Here is a 21,914-nt window from a genome sequence, read left to right as displayed (position 1 = left end):
ATGCAGGATGAAATCTTTGTTGCTTGAAAAAAAAAAAATTAAAAACCCACACATTGTCATCTAAGCATTGAGCATTTTCTTGATTTTTACAGGTTATTTCATGCTGAAATTATGCCTATTTGCATGGATAGTCATTCTTTAAAACTAGCCACAGATGCAGTCCTAGGGAGCACGTAGATGTTTTTACAGGTGAACCGAAAGAGATGGGAGCTGTTCCAAACACTCTGCACGCTGCCTTTGGCAATAGACCCTGTTATTGTGAAGATGTGCTCTGTTAAGCAAACGTGAAGTTTAATATGAGATAAACCCTGTGTGAAAAAAATATTTTCATTTTCTTCATAAAATGTTAATTGTAAGCAAAAAGATACGACATCTTAGATTTATACAGAATTTGGGGTTAGTATCACTAGGTAATAAGTCACAAAATATGTCAAGTGCCTTTTATAACATGCAAGGAAAGCTATTCTTTTCATATTGTGTCCTCAAGAAACAATGGAAGTTCATATGCAGAGACGATATTTCTCTTTATCGTGTATTTTGATTAATGCTGTTTCCTTCTTTATTTATCTTTTTTTCCCCTTTAATTTGGCATAAGAAATACGATTCACAAACAGTGTATGTTAAAGTTTCCTTAGGCATTGGAACAGATTTTGGCAGATCTGAATAGAAGAAAACTGATACTGAAGATGTATTTATCCTTGCCTAACTCAATTTATTGTTCCACATTTTGATTTCTAAAATGTGACAATTCCCTTCTTTTGCAGTGAGTCCAACTTTGTAATAATTTATCAAAAGGACATCATGAAAATGTATAAATATTCTTACACTTGTGTTAAAATATAGCAACAGATACCATTTTCAAATGTGATTTTACTAATAAAAATGCATATCTATGCTAAATAAGCAGACTTGTAAAATGAGTATTTGTGCATTTATTTCAATGTTAAATTGACCATTTATATTGGAAAGATGCTGATGGGGGTGTTCTCCTTCCCATTTCACATATGACAAAAGTAGTTTAAAAATCTGTGAAAAGGGGGGGAGTGTTAAGTATTTGCATTTATTTTCAAGTCTTCTTCCATTAAGAGCATTAAAATCACCGTAAGTTTAATTCAGAAATGGAATTTTTCCTCCAAATTTCACACAGCCTCAAATTTTAACCTTATTTCTTAAGTATAGACCACTTTCATCTTCTTTTGTAATATGAATCTCAGTACCCAAAATTTAATCAATTGGTTGTCAGAGGCTGTGTTCTTATAATCTACCGTTTCTTCTGAAGATAAACAGTATCATTTTAGGCATTTGTGAAAGAGAATCATATTACTGGTGCTTAAGCAGTTTTTGCTTTTTTTTTTTTTTTAATCTTAATCCATCTTAAACCAGTGGAGCAGAAATATTTAAAAATGTTTCATTTCAAGCAGAGTGCATAATAAATTGCAATAATTGTAATGTGCCATAAATCCCAGAGCCTATGCATTTTGCATTTGATTCAGGATTGAGGTCAGGAAATTTGGAGAAATTTAAAGAAAATGATTCATCAGTCCTTTTGTTCTGTTGGCCAGGGTCCCGGGATTCTTGAGCTGTGCCCAGCTGACGAGCTTTTGAAGATGGCACAATAACTGTCCAGTGATGCCTGACCATGACAGCACAGCCCTCTTAAGCCGGCAAACCAAGAGGAGAAGAGTTGACATTGGAGTGAAAAGGACGGTAGGGACAGCATCTGCATTTTTTGCTAAGGCAAGAGCAACGTTTTTTAGTGCCATGAATCCCCAAGGTTCTGAGCAGGATGTTGAGTATTCAGTGGTGCAGCATGCAGATGGGGAAAAGTCAAATGTACTCCGCAAGCTGCTGAAGAGGGCGAACTCGTATGAAGATGCCATGATGCCTTTTCCAGGAGCAACCATAATTTCCCAGCTGTTGAAAAATAACATGAACAAAAATGGTGGCACGGAGCCCAGTTTCCAAGCCAGCGGTCTCTCTAGTACAGGCTCCGAAGTACATCAGGAGGATATATGCAGCAACTCTTCAAGAGACAGCCCCCCAGAGTGTCTTTCCCCTTTTGGCAGGCCTACTATGAGCCAGTTTGATATGGATCGCTTATGTGATGAGCACCTGAGAGCAAAGCGCGCCCGGGTTGAGAATATCATTCGGGGTATGAGCCATTCCCCCAGTGTGGCATTAAGGGGCAATGAAAATGAAAGAGAGATGGCCCCGCAGTCTGTGAGTCCCCGAGAAAGTTACAGAGAAAACAAACGCAAGCAGAAGCTGCCCCAGCAGCAGCAACAGAGTTTCCAGCAGCTGGTTTCAGCCCGAAAAGAACAGAAGCGAGAGGAGCGCCGACAGCTGAAGCAGCAGCTGGAGGACATGCAGAAACAGCTGCGCCAGCTGCAGGAGAAGTTCTACCAAATCTATGACAGCACCGATTCTGAAAATGATGAAGATGGGAACCTGTCTGAAGACAGCATGCGCTCGGAGATCCTGGACGCCAGGGCGCAGGACTCCGTGGGCCGGTCAGATAACGAGATGTGCGAGCTGGACCCAGGGCAGTTCATCGACCGAGCCCGAGCCCTGATCAGGGAGCAGGAGCTGGCTGAAAACAAGCCGAAACGAGAAGGCAACAACAAAGAAAGAGATCACGGGCCAAACTCCTTACAACCAGAAGGCAAACATTTGGCCGAGACCTTGAAGCAGGAACTGAACACTGCCATGTCGCAAGTTGTGGACACTGTGGTCAAAGTCTTTTCCGCCAAACCCTCCCGCCAGGTTCCTCAGGTCTTCCCGCCTCTCCAGATTCCCCAGGCCCGATTTGCAGTCAACGGGGAAAACCACAATTTCCACACCGCCAACCAGCGCCTGCAGTGCTTTGGCGACGTCATCATTCCGAACCCCCTGGACACCTTTGGCAACGTGCAGATGCCCAGTTCCACAGACCAGACGGAAGCGCTGCCCCTGGTTGTCCGCAAAAACTCCTCCGACCAGTCCGCCTCCGGCCCCCCCGCCGGCGGCCACCACCAGCCCCTGCACCAGTCGCCTCTCTCTGCCACCGCGGGCTTCACCACGTCCACCTTCCGCCACCCCTTCCCCCTTCCCTTGATGGCCTACCCATTTCAGAGTCCATTAGGTGCTCCCTCCGGCTCCTTCTCGGGAAAAGACAGAGCCTCTCCTGAATCCTTAGACTTAACTAGGGAGACAACGAGTCTGAGGACCAAGATGTCATCCCACCACCTGAGCCACCATCCTTGTTCACCAGCACACCCACCCAGCACCGCAGAAGGGCTCTCCCTGTCACTCATCAAGTCCGAGTGTGGCGATCTTCAAGACATGTCCGAAATCTCACCTTATTCGGGAAGTGCAATATCCTTTTATTTTCCCCCTCGAGGAAAACAAAACAAAAAGAGGCTTCCCCAAAGGTCAGGTTTCCACAATATATAGAATAATGTAGACTAGTATCTTCTTAGGAATGCAATCTTTCCTATTATCCGGAGTAATAGGCTTTCATCAACACACGTGTGGCACTTCTGATCGCACAAAAGCTTCACGGGAAACCCACATCTTTGCAACTTTCACAAGTTGTTAATTGCCTCGAAGAGCTGGGATTTAATATGTGCTTTTTCAGCAGTGCTTTTTCTGCTATTCTTCCTGTATATTCTCTCTCTCTCTCTCTCTCTCTCTTTAGGATTAGATTCAGAGATGGACAAAAATCTCATTGTCATATTGAATTCTATCCGATTTTTTAGGGTATTAAGTTTTATAATGGAGCCAAGAGAAAAGTCAGTTTTGAGATCCTTAAGATTCCATAAGAAGAATTCTCCCTTTAAACCATCTGCAAGGCTCCTGGGCTGTGTAAAGAAGACCTGATTAAATCTTATGAAGAGCACTTTACTGGTGGGAGGCTTGGGTGGGAGAAACTGAACATGGGGGCAGTGAGGGTGGAAAGAGATTCTCTTTAATCTTTAAGTGAGACATGGTTTGTTGTGGTTGTTTCTTTAAGGAAATATACAGGTACTGATTTATTCAGACGACATTGGTCTCTCTCTCTCTCTCTCTCTCTCTCTCTCGTTCACCCAAGGTCTGTTCTTTGGGTCTGGTGCAGCTGCCTCTATGCATGATTAACCTCTGTTCAGCCATACACAGAAATCTTTTGTCCTAACATACACAAAGCAAATTATTTTGGAAAGCGAGAGAGCACAATTAAATATAAAACTCAGCTGTATTCGACGTAAAAATGGCTCTTTTTTATGACTCTTTTATATTTTGAACCTGACTTTTAGGTAGAGATGCCAGTTGTATTTTTTATTAGACTTGTCCTGAACTCCAGTTATTTTTAACTGACTTTTTTTTTCTCTGTAAATTGCTCCTTTCAGTAAATTTTTAAAAATCTTGTGGTTGTTGGTGTTTTGGGGTCATAGAATAGTAGCATTTGGGGGCAGGTAGAGGCAGGTTTCTTTTATAATCAATTGCCAGATGGACATAAAATTTAGTAATTAAGTTGGCTGTTGCTAAATTGAGGATTTTGAGCAATTGTCCTGATGACTAGAGATTGACATTTTAGTATCTAAGCCCACTCCAGAGGCTGCCACGTAAGTGCAAAGTCCCAGCTATGATGGAAATATATTTTTTTCTATGTGGGGAAGGCCATCCTTCTAACCAGCTCTGAGGACGGTAGTGAAGATTTCTGATAAGGTGAATGAGAGCCACAAGTATGAGACCCACTTGGGGCAGTTAAACACAGTCTCTTTCCACAGTGAGAAAGAAGAGAATAATGTCATGCGAGGAAGGAAGATAAAGATGTTGAGGACTTGGATATATAAATAGAAATTGGGTCTTGGTTTGGTTGCTGATTTAACTTCCACCTTTCAAAGACCTAAAATTTAAACTACCAGCCATGAATCAAAGCTGCACCAAGCACCGTGCCTTGCACATTGTAAACAGTTAACAAACATTGGTCAAAATGATTGCCGTATAATGTTGGTGATGAGAAAGGCCAAGCAAGAAGATGGCAGTGCCTGGAATGGTTTTCTATCGTTGGCAGAAAGAGCATCTGAGGTGCACACAAGGCTGAGGTCCAGCGCTAGCCCCTCTTGCTCTCATACATCTCTTACTTCATTTTGAAGGCAGTAGTCATGATGGTGGGTTGTTTTCTCTCTCTCTCGCTCTCTCTCTCTCTCTCTCTCTCACACACACACACACACACAGAGGGAGAGAGAGAAAGAGAGAGAGGAAAGGAACATACCTATTTCAAGAAATATTTCAAACCAGGTTTCAAAGTCCCATACGTGCCAACTAAACTCTTTAACCAGTTTTTTTTTTTTTACTAGACTTTTCATTGTAATTGGATCATTTTGCCTCTGACTTTTTTTTTTTTTTTTAAGTAAGTTGGGTCTTCTAGGAAAAAAAATCTTTTAGATTGCTTTAAGTGTTGGCTACATTCATTGTCTCAGGCTCTCTAAATCCCCTGAGGAATTTAGAGGATTTGAATTGAAAGAAGTTCCTTTTATTTCTATACATATCAAAGGCTTTAAGGAGAATATAGTTGCTTCTTCAGCTGAATAACTTCCCTCTGCTACCAATATAAGAGTCTGTTGAACAGGATGGCTTGCAAACACCTGTGTTCATATGAAATGCTGCTTACCCCTGGAGCTGTTTCTTTCATGGAGCTAAATAATTTTGGCTTCTTGTTGCAGTTAATGATTACATCTCCCACCTTCTGGCTTTCTATCTTCTTGTTTCTTTCTCCTCCATCATGCTGTACTTTTAACCATTTATCTCATTGATACCTTCTTTCTCAGGAAGAAGATAGGCCAGCAACCCTTTCTATAATCCCCACGATTCTGAAGCCAATGAGAATCTGAGTGTTTTTTTGGGAGACTCGGCCCATTTTTCTTTTCTCCTGTCTCCATCTTTGTATGGCAGTTGTTGTTGCCTTGATTTACCTGATGGCATGCAGCAAAATTGCCAAGCTTTTAGTTTAAAGAATGCTCTGGGAATCCTGGGGAGTGGTGTCTACTTCAGTTTTAGGTGTGTAAGGGCCATCTTTGAGCCCTGAAGCACAGTTATTCCTAGGAAAAAATTCAATAGACCTGAGTAGAAATGGGATGAAATCATACCTCTATGATGATCATTATGTTTTACTTTGTAGTCATGGCTTTCCAAATAGTAATGAATAATTTCTTAAGGAATGATTCTTTCCCGCTTCAAAGGGCATCATCCGCTTCTTTGAACAAAGTAGCCAAGATAAGAACTATTAAGAATACCAGCTTATCAGATAAATCCATTCTAAATTCAGCACATTAGGCATATATAATCTATATAAAAGCGCTACCTCGTTATCCTTTCTAATAGGAAGTAGTGAGTGTGTGCATGTTTGGAAGCAATGTCAGTGCACCTGCTCCAAGAACTCACATCTTGGAGATATATATATATATATATATATATATATATATATATATATATAGTATCTTTGCAAATGAATCTATTTAATCAAATATTAAGTTTTATTCAAATTCCAAAAGAAACAGCCAGCCAATTGTTTTTCTTCATGATGTTCCTTGTCATTCATCCTCTTTGCATCTCAAGAAAAATAGCCTTGTTTGGGCCTCAGACATTTGCATGCACCCAGTTAAAGCGCAAGAGTAGTATTATGAGCCATTAAGATGTGCAGGTAAGGAAACTGAGCTCAGTTTCCTGTGATAGCCAATATTCCCTACCTGACTTTTAGGGGAAACGCTGAAAACACAAGTTTAGAAAGGAAAATTGTTTGGTAATTTGAAACTAAAATCCAACGGGAACATATGGATTAAAAATGAATTTCTGATATGTGAAATAGTCCATAGACATTTTTAGAAGCCTTATGGGGCCATATTAATTGTATTAGTTGTAATAGCTACGGGGAAAACATTTATATTAAAGACCGAGAGACTCTTGGTTCCTACCCCGCCCACAAAAAAAAATTACTAAGCGAATTCTTTTTATTTTCTATAAGTGACACATCTTACGCGTTCAACTTCTTACTGGAGTAACAACTGGCTTTAGCACCTTCATGAAATGAGACAGTCTAGACCTTTTCTCCCCATTTGAGGGAGAGAAATCCTCTCAGAAACAGCAAATCAGAGCCTAAGGAGGCCGCGAAAATTCTTTGGGTTTCAAAGCCTTTTAGAAAATGTGAGTAAGGAGCCCCAATCCAATTTGGTTGGAACTGCAGCTGGTAAAATCTCTAGCCACAATTTGGAGTTCAATTGGAGGGAAAAAAAAAAGAAAAAGAAAGAAAAAGAAAAAAGAATTCCCTTCCTCCAGGCCTCACAATGTGTTCTTGCATTTGCCTTTTTGCCACCTCTGCTCCTCCCCTGCCACTGCTGTGTAGGTAAGGTTATATTGTGCTGGGTAAACAGACAACACTCAGATTCTCAGGTTGTTTGAACACCGCTTCAGGTTCAGCTGCAGTACCCTACTTCTCTGATCTTTTATATTCCTGAGCAGATGTCTTTCATTAATTTATGGATTTATCATCTTTTCTTTTTTTCCCTTTTTCTTTTTCTTTCTTTTTTTTTTTTTTTTTTACACCTGGCAGCTGTCTCAAGTTTCAGTAGTTATTGTCTATTTTGCATTACACATAGAATTGAATGTCATCTGTCTTCACAAAGCTATGGCTAAGAGAATTGAGGCAAAGCCACATGAGCTGCCGGGACAGATCTTGTTTGCGTTCCATCCCCCTCGCCCCACCCCCCCTTACCTCCTTAATATTTATTTGTGCTCATTTTCTTTCCTGGCCTTGAATGGAGCTTAGCTCGTGTTCAGTACAGCTGTATGTTTACTGAATCTATTCCATCATGAGTCATTGTGCGTGTGTAAGTATCCTGGAAACAGCTAGTGCTTTCTTGGAAGAACAGTTGCTTTTCAGCACAAGCACTTAAAAGGGAAATTAACCAATTGGTCAGTTCAGATTTATTTTGAGGAGGAAAAAAAAGGATTATCTAACTGTTGGCTTTTAAATGTTTCATTAGCTATTTTTAATAGTTTATTAGAAACATATATTTTATGGGAATTTTATCTTAATTACACGATGAGCAGGAGATAGAGATTTATTCTGTGTTCCGTTTCAACTGATCAATTCTAAGTATTACCAACAGGAAACATTTTAAAGCAAAACGGACTTGAGACACTGGAATTAGAATAATTTTTTTCATGAAGTAAAAAAGCCTCCAAATCCTGATCAAAATAAGATGGAGAGTTTGTTTTTGTTTTTGTTTTTTAAATAAAAAGAACTAAAACATCGAAGCATAATGTTAAGCATATTGAAAGCGTCAGGAAGTTCTGGTAGCTGTATCTCTGAGAACCACAGCAAAACAAGGTGTTTTGTAGGAGACCACATTTTTGACAATTTGGTATTTTCCCCTGATAATAATTCAGTGTGCAAGGTTGTTTTTTAATCTGGGCATCTGAAGAAAAGATTAGAACCCAGATCTGAGAACGTCTGCTGAAGTTTAGACTTGCCTGAAAACTCTTATCACGAGGCAAGACGAGACAGCTTGCCACTATTATTTCACTTACCCATTTGGACAGATGGTCCTGAAGTGTGCCGGGCTCCTTTAGTCTTCTCTACCAGTCTAATGGAGGTTACTGGAGGGCCTTTCAGCTCTTTCCTTGGCACAAGAAGTATGTCAGTCATAAATTATCGTCTTTGTGATCATTAAGGATCTGAAACAAAAACACAAGTTCAGTTAAGCTGCTTTGGCTTACAGATAGAAAATCGAAATTTCTTCCTTCAGTGTGTATTCTCCGTGGTGGGGGTGTGGGAGGGGGTCTGGGGGAGGCACAAGGTTTAATTTTTCTAATTACAAACCAAGGTGATCTTTTAAACATTGCACGATGTTAAAGGGAATGCGAATTGATCAAATCCTCAGCAGAATATTTGGTTAAACACCCTGCTGTAAGTAGTCAAGAGCTTATCAGTATTAATTTGATTACGCTTCTCTACTAACTTCCTGGTTCTCGCTCTTCCTAAGATTGGTCACGCTGCTCTTGATGGAGGTCATTTAGAAACGTTGACTTTTCCTAAAATGCGTGTATTTGTTTGACCTTTTTTCGCCAGGTGTGGCATTTTTGTTGCGTGGTAAAATGTGTGTGTGCGTGTGCACGCATGTGTGTGCACACGCGCACACACACACAAGTGCAGATTTTCTTTTCTTCCTTATTTTTCTCATACTCTCTTTTAAGAGAAAATCCTTAGAGAAGCTTCTAGGAAGGACCCTTAATTGACCTTGTGGGGGACCACATTGATTTTCTCCACGTGCATCTTCATTTCTGATAAATTATAAAGCCATTAATTTGCTGCGGAAATGGCAGGGCCAGGCTGTAGCACAGATGTGACCAGAGCCATCCCAGCTCTGAGTCTGCTGAGGAGTGCCAAGAATCTGGGGGAGAATCAGGAAGCCTGGATTGTTATGGTGAGCCTCACATTCTCTTGGGAACTGTTTTAGTTGCTGCTGTTTACAGATCTAAAAGGTAATGATGTTTCCAGATAAATAGGCCTTCTTATTTTGGGTAAGTGGCCATTTATTGATCTGCTAACCCACATTTATTGATTTGTTAGCCCCAACTACTGTGCCACTCTCAAAGGAGTTAACTATAAATCCAGGAGAGGCAAATTGTATTTGGTTTTGGATCGTTGCTTTAACAAAAGCGACACCCCCTCCCTGCGCTCTCTGTGCCAAAACTACCCCTCCTAACTTTTAGCTATTATTTAAAAGGAAACAATTAAAAGGATATAATAATAAAATAGGAAGAAAGTGAGTCAAGATGCTCCATTAGATTAGCGCTAAAAGGTAAACTATGAAGCTTGGCTAACAGTGTTCAAAATAATGCATTTTATATTTTCCCGCACATTAGGATAATAATTTGATGTAAACTGCAGAGTGTGGAGAGAAGAACAAACAGAACTGTAATTGCGAAGAAGAAAAATAACTCTTACGATAAGAGTTGTATGATACGTGTTGGGTGCATTTGTCTCCTTAGCAACAAGTGAACGTATAGGTAACATCAGGATCTCAAACGGGGGGAATGCTTTGCCATCCTCACCACGGAGTAGCCAAGATTCTGCGACCACATTGTACATCCTCACCATCACTCTTGGCAAATTCTGACAAGCAATGGTCATTTTGAGCAAGCGGCAGCAAGGTAGTGATGGATTCTGTGGCCAGTGGTGCCATTTACCTTCCACAATTCCCCGGGCTGCTTGATGGGCCTCCAGATTCTTTGGGGGAGTGGTGGGTGGTGGATGTTTGTGTTTAAAGAAATTTTTTTCCTTAACCAAATGCCTCCTACATGCAGGAAGGATTGTCACCCAATCACTTGAAAAAAGCAAAGCTCATGTTCTTTTATACCCGTTATCCCAGCTCAAATATGCTGAAGACCTACTTCTCCGATGTGAAGGTAAGGACATCTTTCTTTTGTGATTTTTCAATTTCTTTGCACGTGGTAGTGATTTGAACTCTTGGAAGTTAGTGGACATGAGTGTAAAATCAATCCATTGATACACCTGTGTTCTAATTGATTTAATGCGCTCAATCTTTTTGTTTAAAGCCGTGCCAGGCAAAGATGCCCCCTAAGACCAGAAGGCTGGTACCAAGTCACGTGCATTTCCAGTGTGAGCCAGCAGTCCTAGCCTCTGTCTTTATATGTCTTAGTAACTTCTTGGAAGAAATTTCAGCCGACCCCGGAGGGGTGTGCTCTAGAGAATGGGTTTTTTTTTTCCCCTCCCCTCAGCAACAGTAAATTGTTTCTGTTTTGGTTTCTGTTGGTTTCCCCATATTTGTGCTTATGAAAGCAAACTCTAGCACCTCTTTTTCCCCCTGTCGAAAGGCGCGTACATTGAAATTCTCTATGCAGTAGCTGCTTAAAAACAAAAGTGATGATTGTCTCTTATTTACAACTTAATTTGTTGTTGATGTAGAGTACACTGAGCATAAGGAGAATGAATAAAGTGACAGATTCAGGACACATTATTCAAATGAGGATATGAAAGCTGTCGGCCTACAGCTGCAGCCTCCCTCATTCTACAGAATATGGGGACCTCCTGGTTCTGTGTGTGTGTGGATGTGTGTGCGCACGTCTGTGTCTGTGTGTGGGTTTTAAGTGATTGTTTGCAACAACTTGATGTTGTGTTAATCATCTGCAACTTTTTAAAACATAGATTGGGTTTTGATGATGATAATCACATGCATGGTATCATTATCCGAGGAACTTGATAAACATTACATTAGCTGAGATTAGTTTATTAGGCTTGGGTGCTTTCCCCCCCACCCCCTGCTGCCCACCCCCATATGTACAAGTTCTTATTTCTGCCACGGAGAACTCGGGAGCTGCCAAAACATGCTTGTTGCTCCAGCACTCCCTCCATGCCGTGCCCAATGGCCAGTTGCTATATTGGCCCCCTTTTGCAGGCCAACTCATTTTAGTTTCCTTCACTGATGTTTTATTTGGCCTTATAAGAAAAGTTCTGTTTTCCCTCCTGTTTGCTTTTGAATTGTGTATCAACTTCAGCCTTTTATCTTTCTCCTTCCCTGGCTGAGCTCCTTAAGTGGAAGGCATGTTTTCTCCCCACTTAGGGCCAACATACGGGGCAGGATGGGAAGGCACAGAGAGGCAGTAATTTGAACGGCTGGTTGAGAATCATTAAAGTGCAGAAAAGGCCGAGTGACACAGTATAGGCCAGGAAAAGGGGTTGGACTTTGTGGGGAGACCATCTGAAACAGACACCAGGGAAGGAATTTGTCAACTGGTGGAAGACTGGACAGCTTCTGGAGCCTCGTTCTTTTGGGGTTGGGGTTAGGGTGGGGGTTCCTTTCAACACTCTAGTTCCAGGAAGAAGGGGAGAACGTGGAGGAGAGGGAGAAAGTGTTACCGTGCACGTGTGTGTGTGCGCGCGCGTGTCTAGGTGCCCATGTTACCTCCTCCACTCCTCTTTAGGGCAATGATCTGCAGTGTTGTGATATAATAATGAGAATACCTTATGTTATTTAGATAGTGCTTTTCATCAGAAGGAGGCCAAAGAGCTTTACAGACCTCATACACAGGGGTCTCTCACCTACCATTGAAATGCAGCCACTTGGGAGGATAGAAAGCAGCAGCCATTCTGAGCCAGCAACACTGTCCAACTGTAGATGTAAATATTAGAAACATTTGTTGGGTGGGGGGGAGGCCAGAGTAGGGGAGATTGTTAATCTGTAGTAGTTAATCTGTAATCTTTATAAATGCACTGCAGTGTAAACTTATAAGAAATTGTTCCTATTCGTTTAGAATACATCTAGTAATTCAGCTTTGCAAATAATCACTATGTAAACAACAATTAAATACCAGGGTGAATATTTTATTTAAAAAAAAAGCACTAATATTCAGATTATAGATTCTTTCCATTCTCTATCCATACTGAGAGAGGAGGCTGTTAAAGTATACGTGAGTCTGGTTAATTCCCAATTATCCACTCTAATGGAGGGGAAACAGTAGGGCATATAATGCATAGCGGAAAATCACCGAAGGTCATTTCTCTTTTATTTTTGGAATGAATTATACATTTTTAACTTTGCTAATTATGTTTTTTCTTTGGCTAGTAATAAATGAATTTGTATTCCCTAAGCTTATGCTGATGAGATTGGAAAGGCATGCATAGAAAAGGGAAGGATAGTCCGGGCACCGTGTTCCAGAAACTTTGTAGAAAACAATGGTAGAACATTCTTGGACTTTTTAATATTAAGGAAAATCCAGAATTTGAATGCTGACGATGCATATGCTCATACACATGTATATTTATGCCTATGTTATAATGTTGTACACATAGATATAATGGGTGTAGATATATAAACACATACATATCTATTTCTAAATAGAGATATGTAAAGGTGGATACCAATTTGCAAGATGGAAATAACTAGATGTTTTTCTATATATGAATAGGCAATCCAAAATTTAATTTCACTGTAGATTCAAGATAACCACTACAAAATTAAGAGATCCCTGGAAACTAGAGGAAGGACCTTAGGAGTTTATCAGAAGTGACAGCCTGCATCACCTGTCTTGAGAAAGACATGTTCATGTGTCTGTGGGCCAAGTAAGACTTGTCACAATGACACAGGCCTATACTGGATTGTGGCTGCATTCATTTAAGTGAAAATCCCTAATCCTAACAAAATGTACCTTTCCACGTCATAAAAGTCATTTCATTTCAAATGGGGATCAGAAGTTAGTTTTGCAAGTAAAAGAAAAAGAGGGAGAGAGAGAGAGAAACAACACAAGTGGAAAATATTTTGTTTCGTGAGTAAAATGTAGCCTAGGTGTCATCAGAGACACAGTTAGAAGATGGTACTAGACCAAGTGAATCCTCTGATCCACCCCAGAAGGTGAGCCCAGCCAGGGTGATACACCCTGCCTTGCATTTTTCCTTAGGGAGGGATAGAGCGCTTCCCTCTCCACAAGTGACTTCTGTTTGAGCAAGAGGTGAATACTTTTAAATTACTCTGGAAAGAGAGAGGTGGGAGAAAACCTCGTACACGTCAGACACTGGCTTGGTGTGAGCTCTCCAGCGATGATCTCTATGAAGGATGAAACCAGGGCTGACTTGGTCTAATTCCTAGAGTAAGAATCTAAACAAAGTTCCATGTTCTCACAGAGTCCAACTCCATCCCCTCCCTGCGACATTTAGCCAGACAAAAAGCTCAGCTCATCAGAGCTTCAAAATCCTTTGAGAAGAGCAAGGGGGCAAATGTGTGAGACATGCCAAGGATCAATGGGCCCCACCATCTTCCTGTGCACTACTGGGTGCTGATTTTAATGTATCAACTAATAACTCTTAGACCACTAAGTACAACAGATTCAGTGTCATTTTAGCTTTGAAGAACAGACGCTCACAGCTTTTCAAGCCGGCAGTGTTAAATGATGTATCTCATTCCCTCCACCCCTTGAGTCAACTGCTGCCTAGCCAGATTAAGGTGTCAGATTGATTTGTTTTATACATCTTTTGACCATGCTCATTGAATATTTAGGAAGTTTCTTCAGCCCATATTGAGGCTGAGATGTCCCGTGGGAAGCATTAATCAAAGTCAGAGAGACTCACACACTGTGGAAACACAGCCTCTTTATTGTAGCGATTAGTTTTTGCAGTAACACATTAACACACTACAGAGCTTTCCTTGATAGAACAATTGATCCTTTTCTTGTAAGCCACTACAGAAAGGGGGGGGGGGGGAATTAACTCTTTAAAGTTTAACACTTTTTCTCCCGCAGCGTGAATATCTGGAAAAGAGGCGGTGGGGGGTGGGAGGGGTGGCCTTTGCTTTTTTTGCCAGCAACTAAAAACAGAACAAATTTCAGTGCACTTCTGGTGGAGGGAAACCCTGTTCTCCAAGCTGTTGTGCTGGTCATTTCACTTGTCTTATGTCGGGGGAGTCTGTTGTTTTTGCCCATTCTTTCTCTCTGGTATTTCCATTCTGTAACAATAAGCTTTAAATCTCCCTTTATGTCTCATTCCTAAATAATGGCAAGTGCACTTACGTTTTTGTCCTCCCCCATTAGGTCATTCATGACCATTCTAGAAAAAAAAAAAAAATACCCTTCTATTTTTTTCCTCTACAGTACTCTTGTCCATAGGAGACAATGTCTTGTAACAATGCAGAAGCCTAATCTCCATGTCAAAGCAATTTTCATTCCCCACTGCACAGCCTGCTATCATTTTGTAATGTTTTGTTTCTTATTCTAAAAGAATTAAAAAGGAACAGTAAGCCGTCACGGGGGCCTGTAGTCCTTATCTCAGTGTCTGGAAATTTGGACAGTGTATTTTACTGCTGAGATAAAATGGAAAGAACTCCAAGTTCAGCAAATCGTAATGGGTTTAAGTTCTATTGAAATCGGCAACCAGAAGATCAGATAACGGGGGTCCTTCAGTTGTCTTTTTAATCGGGTTCCCCGCAAGGCTGAATAGAGACAGAGCAGACACACAGAGTGAAAATATAATTCTTGGATAGGTTAAGTACATGTTTGAACTCTTGCAAGCAGAAGCGATTTGCTGATGACTTAATCATTTTCTGGTCAATTATCTGTAAGGGCCCTTGCAACTCCATGGCAATTATGATGCAAGTTGGCCTTTTGGGAGAAGCACCAGCCTCCCTGCTTCTGTTTCCTTGTTACGTCCATTCTCTGTCATAAATTTTCATTCATTTATTATCTTTGCTAGTATAGAAACAACTTTCTGTGTAGTAATTACAGCCCCAATACACACTTTAGCTGTCATCTTGTTGGGAGTCTGGATGTTCTCATGGCCAATGTTTGATAAGTGGTCTTTGTTGATTTTTGATGAATGTACATCTTTTTTCTGGGGGCCCAGGGAAGGGAATGCCTGTGATGACAAAAGGCAGGGGGTTGTCTGTCAGCCCGCCTGATATAAAGCTATGGATTTATTGGTTTTGACTTGGCAAGTTGAGATGCATCTGTCCTTTACCGTGAACAGAGGACTGTCAATAAGAATGGTATCATTTGCAGTGAGTCCAGGAAGACATCTTCATTTAAAAGGTCATCAGGAAACCTTGGTAAACAAAGTTTTAAAGCCTAATCATGTTATGGTAACTTGGCATTTAAAAAAAAAATGTAATAAAGTTTCTGTCTATGCTGTCTGTGTACTACGTCTTAACCACACCTTCCAAACAGCATAGACTCCAACAGAAAGGGGCGTGGGCCTTACCTAATGCTGGCTGTAGGAAGTGTACAAACAGGTGCGGCCGTCTGGCTGGACAGATGTGAGTACCGTGTGCAAAAATAAAGTGGAGTCACAGCTGGATGGCCATGGGGATCACCCATCACCAAAAAATAAGCAAGTGCCAGATTCCTCCCCTTTGGTGCAAAAGCTGTTTTCCAGCATTGTACGAGGCTGTCATGTGATGACACAAATTCTCATTTAAAAAAAGAAATCATGCTAGTGGTGAAGTCACATGGCTCACCATCTCTGGTGCAGGTTTCCCCCGCTATCCAAAAGTAGAGCGTTCCTAGGAAACCCTCCATAAGCCAAAATGGCAGAAAGCAAAGAAGCAATTACCGTCAATTTATATGGAAAAAATGTTTAGAGCATTCCCAGACCCCAAAAAATAACCTCTCTTTAGACTTTTCGGATACCCTAGGACACATCTCGATAACAGATGCACAAAATAAATCAAGATAAAGCACAGATGCTCACAGACACAGTGCAAAGCCATGGCAGCATGATGCTGAGATGCTGAGCCTGCTTTCTGGGGAGGAGCTTGGTGGGGCCCCTCTTGCTGCTCGGGGTGCCTGCCACCTCCCTCATGGCTCGCTGCAAAATGGGCGCTGAACACAATTTTCCCTTGGTGCTTCTTTTCTGAAAAGCAGAAATCCTTTTTTGGATTTCTTTCGGTTAGGGAAACCAGGTACCAACGTAGGTCTTTTCGTAAAAGCAAAGTAGCAGAACATGAACTTTTGAAAAGCAGGGGGAAGTCTGCACTTGAAAGTAACAACTCTTCCCAGGGTTCTGTGGCTTGAATGAATTGCCATTAAGAAGTTTACAAATACTGTTTGCTCCAGCAGTGTTTAAAATAAGATGTTCAGCTTCTTAAGGAAAATCAGATTTAGAACATGAGTTTTCCATTTGAAATGCAAAGGGTTGGGAAGGGATTTCCATTGTTGATGGGTTTTACAATCTCTTATAACTGTATTACTGCTTTCACCAGCCCTCTTGCCACCATTTTGGTGGAATCAAAAACATACCTAAGGAAGAAGGAGAGGAGAACTTTAAAAATACATCAAATGCTTAAAGAATGAATGAAGAAAATGGCAATGTTCTTATCCTTTCCAACATTTAAATTTGACAGTTCAACAGATGCATTACCTCTCAGCTCATCAAGTGGTTTAGCAATTTCCGTGAGTTTTACTACATTCAGATGGAGAAGTATGCGCGTCAAGCCATCAACGATGGAGTCACCAGTACCGAAGAGCTGTCTATAACCAGAGACTGTGAGCTGTACAGGGCTCTGAACATGCACTACAATAAAGCAAATGACTTTGAGGTAGGAACTCATCTTTATTGTTTGGTCATCTCCCTTTTCTTTTCTTTTTTTCTTTTTTTTTTTTTGAAAAATTTATTTTCTTTAGCAGTGTCCCCCAAATCAGTTGTAGTCTTGTTATCTCACACAAGCATCCCCCAATAGGATAAGAGGTAGAGTAGCAATGAGGAGCCCCCAGTCTGGTTCCCATCAGAGTCACGGGGAGCTGACCTGCCTCTCCATCCTTTCCCTTTCCCCAGCTCTGCTGTATGAAGACCCATTGGCCATAGCAAAGGGAACTGGAGAATTCGCAGGAAATTGCAGCAAGGGACCCACTCACAGTGACTCCCTTTCCAGAGAAGAGGTCTCCACTTTCATAGGCCTTTTTGCTACTTATGTCCTGGCATGTCGATTGAGCTGACATATGCTGTGTGCACTGATAGCCGCAAAAGTTGTTTTCTAAAAAAAGTCTAGAAAGGTTGATGGGGAAGTGATTCTGTGGTTTCTACTTTAATCAGCATTTTTTTTCCTTTATGGAAGAAATGGTATGAGAATTATACTAAGTACGTCTTATAAGAGAGCCATCAACATCTTTTTATGGTTTTGTTTCTGTTTTTGTTCTCTGGTGGGGACAGTCTAGTGTGTGTATCTCGCATATGTGTAACTTCACAGGCATGCTGCTTTTTATCCACACACACACACACACACACACACGTATCTACAACATGCATATTCTAGATACACACGAAGCGTTGTAGACGATTCCCAGAAAGCAATAGCCACACAACAATGAAAGATGTGTGGCTATGAGTAAGGCGTTTCTTTACTGGCTAATGTGGTGCCTCAGCAAACATTTTTCATTGCAACGTGATGACTCTCTATGAGACAACACTAGCGAATCTCCTAGTCCTCACAAAAGCATTTTGCTGAGCCCTGCTGGCTGAGGCAACAATAGTTAGAGGTGGGAACGTGGCAAGGGTTCTGCGGGCTGAACCCCCGCTGGTGACTGTAGATAGGCTATGGATGACTTGACACAGTTGGTCCTTTTCTTGGGTATCTTGAGGATAAGAATTTTCTTCTCTTATATCTCCTCGTACAGGGGGACCTTACATTAATATTCTTGCTTTCCTCACGTAGATAGGCACCCAGAAACACCCAGGAAATTGGCAGCTTCAAAGAAAGAGAAAGGCATCTTGGTCTAGACTTGTCAATAAAAGGACCTGCCCTCCCACCGCCCTGTCTGCCCATTCCTCTTGGGGCCCTTCTCACAAGGTTTTTGGCAGTGCAGATCAGGGATGGTGGCTTATCAGGCCCTGAAGGTGGGAGCTTAGCTGTGGCGAAGTCATGGTTTTCCCTTGAAAGTTTGAACAGTTGCACTGCAAGCCAATTTATCTTTGTTTTCCAAGACTAATATGTTTTTCTTGCTAAAAGTGTTATGAACCAAGTTTTTCTTTGGCTGAACACATTAAATGTGGGGATCCTCCTTGGATTTCTTCACCATTACAAAGTCTCTGTGTTTAAAGTCTGTTGTAGGAGAGCTCTGGTTTCTTCTCCTGACTACTCTCTAGCAGAATTTCTTCTAAAGCTGATGAATAGGATTATGGCTAAACATTTTAAAGAAATCTTATGAAGACTTCGATTTCTTTTCCTCTCCCTTTCTGAGAAGTCTGTTGCTCTCAACTTTACCCAAAGAGAGTTCAACTGTGTGCTAGTGAGCTCTTTACAGCTGATTATGGCAAATATTTGTTTGGCAGCATGAGTCAAGCTTCCTAAAAGAATTGTCCAAGATTCATGAGATGAGTTCTGCGTTTTTGCTGTGTAATATACTCGAGAGGACAAATCCTTATGGTGCACATTAGGATTTTTAGGGTTTTTAAACCTTACCTGGTTGGAGTTTAATCCCCTGCTCACAGCATAAGGGCCGAAATGACACAAGCAGGGGCGGCTGGCATCAAGAGGTACCCAACAAGCTGCTCCATTTAGCATCATCTAAATCCTCCTTTAATATGATTAACATCTGATATTTCTCTCTTTGTGAATCATATCCACTTCCAGCCAGGCCACCTCTCCTTTATCTGCAGTGTCTATTTTAAGACTGCTTCAGTGCAAGGAGTATGGGGCCCGGGGAGCAGTTTTGTCACTTCTCATGTGACTTCAGACAAGTTCTTGGTCTATTCTGGGTCTTTTCCTTCTTCAGTAAAAACTAGGATCTTTCCAGAAATGTGGTAAGAAAGAAAGCAGGAACATGGATTCTGTGCTGTTCCCTCACACGTACGCACACAGGCACATACGCATACTCGCCGCCACTGACGATCACTAAATAGCTTCTAATTTAGCCTCCCAGTTTGGCGCATTTACTAACAAAAGCTTCAGATAAGATGATCCCTTCTTTTCTGTGCCTTTGTGCATGGAGGTCAGCGCTTAAGTGAGATGCTTAAAAAGCCACTGGTCCTATCGTTGTAGCTTTACCACTGTGGGTCGTGGCCACGAGCCACAAGTAGACCTGGCACCTCCAGCTGAATGTCTCAAGTGATACTGTGTGCACTGCTTGACTTTTATATTTAAGTTTCTCCTCTTGAGATCAAGTGAATCTGTAGTCTGACAGGAGCAAGTGAAGAGGATGGCAAAGTAGAGAACTGTATACCTTGGGTTTTTGTTTTTTTTTTCTCATTAAACCGAGACGAAATATGGTAGAGAGACTTTGAAGTTATGGCTACATGATGCCCAAAGATCCAGTCAGTTTCAAGGAATATATTAACCCAGTTGAGTATGAGTTAGTCAAATAAAAGAACTGCTTACTGATGGGATTTTTAAGTTTCTCAATCAGTTTGTAACGATAACAAAATAACTAACGTTTCTTGACTGTGCTATGTCCCAGGCACTCTTCTGAATATCTTCCCGTTGTTAACTTATTTAATGTGAGCAATAATAACCATATGGTTGTTAATATGAGAAAAAAGTTTAGTTTGCCTAAAGCTTTATACCTTTTTTTTTAAGTGATTCTAAACTGGTGGGAACCAGTAGAGCCAGGCAGACAGAGGGGTGAGGGAGAATGAAGCCAACCAAGGCTTTCCCTCCTTCTCGATGACTTTCTTCTTCCTTCTTTCTCTGCAGCTGCTTATCTCTCTTCAGCTTTCTGCTGTCTCTGCCTCTGTCATAAGCTTGCTGGTGGCACCTCTGTCACTGCCTAGCACCATCCCCCTCCAGCCCCTGCTGCTCATGGCTTTCAAGGCCAGAGTGGTTACTGACCCCTGGCCTCCCGGAAAATAAAGCAGATGGGGAAGGTTTATCACTAGCGAGGAGGGAGTGGCCTGCATCTCTCTCCTCCTCTAGAACCCTGCATTTCCTGGCCTTTATGAGTCAGGACCTTCGAAGTGACAGGAGGGCTTGTTCTGCCTTTTGTATCAGTTTACACAATGGCCAAGATCCTTGGCACAGCGCTCAGCCCCAGTGTGGTGAGAGCCTGAGAAGACCCAGGGGAGGGGAGTGGAAGACACTGAAGGGGGAGGGGCCCCCGGGTATTGCCCGAGGAAGGGAAGTTGGCCACCTCACACGGGGTGGGGCATCTCGCTTCTGAAGGTGAGTGTGCCAAGGTGTGCAGGAGAGGGGGGTTTAATGACAGGCTGCATCTCTCTCCTACTTCTCACGTTTAATGAGATTGGCAACAATAAATTTGTCTTTCCAGGTGTTATGGTATATATTTCCCTGCTTCGTTCTCACTTCCCTTTGAAGAGGTTCCAACATTTTTTTATGGGGAGGGAAAGAAGGGTTGGGATCCCTTCCCAGTTTTTAAATCATACTGATACTTCTGACTTTAGGGGCAGATGAGTTGGATTTTATTACTTTTTTGCTTCCCTCACAACCGGGACAGGAAGGAAGGTAAGGATGGCTGTCCATTTCCAAGGGGGCGCCGAGGACTGTCTGTCAATCTGCAGGACCAGAGGGTGGCTCTTGTCCCCACCGGCCTCAGCCAGCATCCCTCACAGGCCTGCCAGTGGTAGCCGTTTATCTGCAGGAGGGTCCACGTGCCCTGGGAGAGCACTTAGCCCCCATTGCCGTCCCTAAAGAGACTCAGGTGGGAGGCTGGGAGGCTGAGAAAAAAACAACACGGGGAACTCAGTTCCTTGATTATGGGGCTCGTCCAAACCACTTCCTGAAATACTGACATCCCACCGAGCAGGTGCTCCATCACAGAGCCCACGGTTCAACTTTTTCCCAGGTGTCACCTGACCGGCCAAGGAGGGTACCTCTGCAGGCCTGCTTCTGTGTCGTCACACTCTCCTCTTAGAAAGAGAAAAGAAGAACAGCAGCACCCCTCACATCACACCGCCCCCCCCCCACCCGGCACACACACACACACACACACACACACACACACACACACACACTGAAATACATGTGCTGAATGCATTCTCTCCACCCCGCCTGCCCCTATGCCCAACCCTCCTGCTTCCCGCACAACACACGTTTTAGAAGATTTAATGCATTTGGAAATCTCTCATTCACATTGTCATCTCTTTAAAGAAAAATGAGGACAGGTGGATTTAGGAAGCGCTTCCCTCCGCTCCAAATAGATACTTAAATATGAGTGATCATTTGGAAAACTGGCACATGAGCGGAAACCTTTTACTGCTGTTGCAGTCTTTTGGCCTCCGAGCCGCTGAGCCGTTTGAGTGATCACATGACACACACCCTTGGTGGGCGGCGAGGAGGAAAAGAGACTCTTACCATTTCTTCCCCTGCCAGTCCCGCCACTGACAAGCCAAATTGATCTTTTAAGAGACTAAATGAATGTTCTCTAAATATATGTACACACATGGCTGGCTGTCTGGGAACATATTCCTGTACAGAATGATGGCCTGAAGTGTGAGGGAGAGA

At 42.1% G+C, this 21,914-nt stretch overlaps 1 protein-coding gene across 7 annotated transcripts in view; it reads left to right on the top strand.

The window, feature by feature from the left end:
* Nucleotides 1–21,914, top strand: part of PROX1 (prospero homeobox 1) — a 53,323-nt gene that overhangs the window by 7,049 nt on the left and 24,360 nt on the right. For 4 of the 7 annotated variants that reach the window (XM_072831077.1, XM_072831078.1, XM_072831079.1 and 1 more), the window contains 3 exons: nt 1,563–3,356; nt 10,323–10,428; nt 16,866–17,060. In XM_072831077.1, coding sequence (XP_072687178.1) covers nt 1,630–3,356; nt 10,323–10,428; nt 16,866–17,060 — 2,028 coding nt within the window. In that variant the 5' untranslated portion in view covers nt 1,563–1,629. Of the gene's footprint in view, nt 1–1,562; nt 3,357–10,320; nt 10,429–16,865; nt 17,061–17,296; nt 18,503–21,914 lie in introns of those variants that run through there. The other 3 variants (XM_072831081.1, XM_072831082.1, XM_072831083.1) reach the window with 2 other exon arrangements.

Source organism: Canis lupus, chromosome 6, assembly GCF_048164855.1.
Source record: "Canis lupus baileyi chromosome 6, mCanLup2.hap1, whole genome shotgun sequence".
NCBI classification, from domain to species: domain Eukaryota; kingdom Metazoa; phylum Chordata; class Mammalia; order Carnivora; family Canidae; genus Canis; species Canis lupus.
This window is presented reverse-complemented; position numbering and strand designations above follow the sequence as displayed.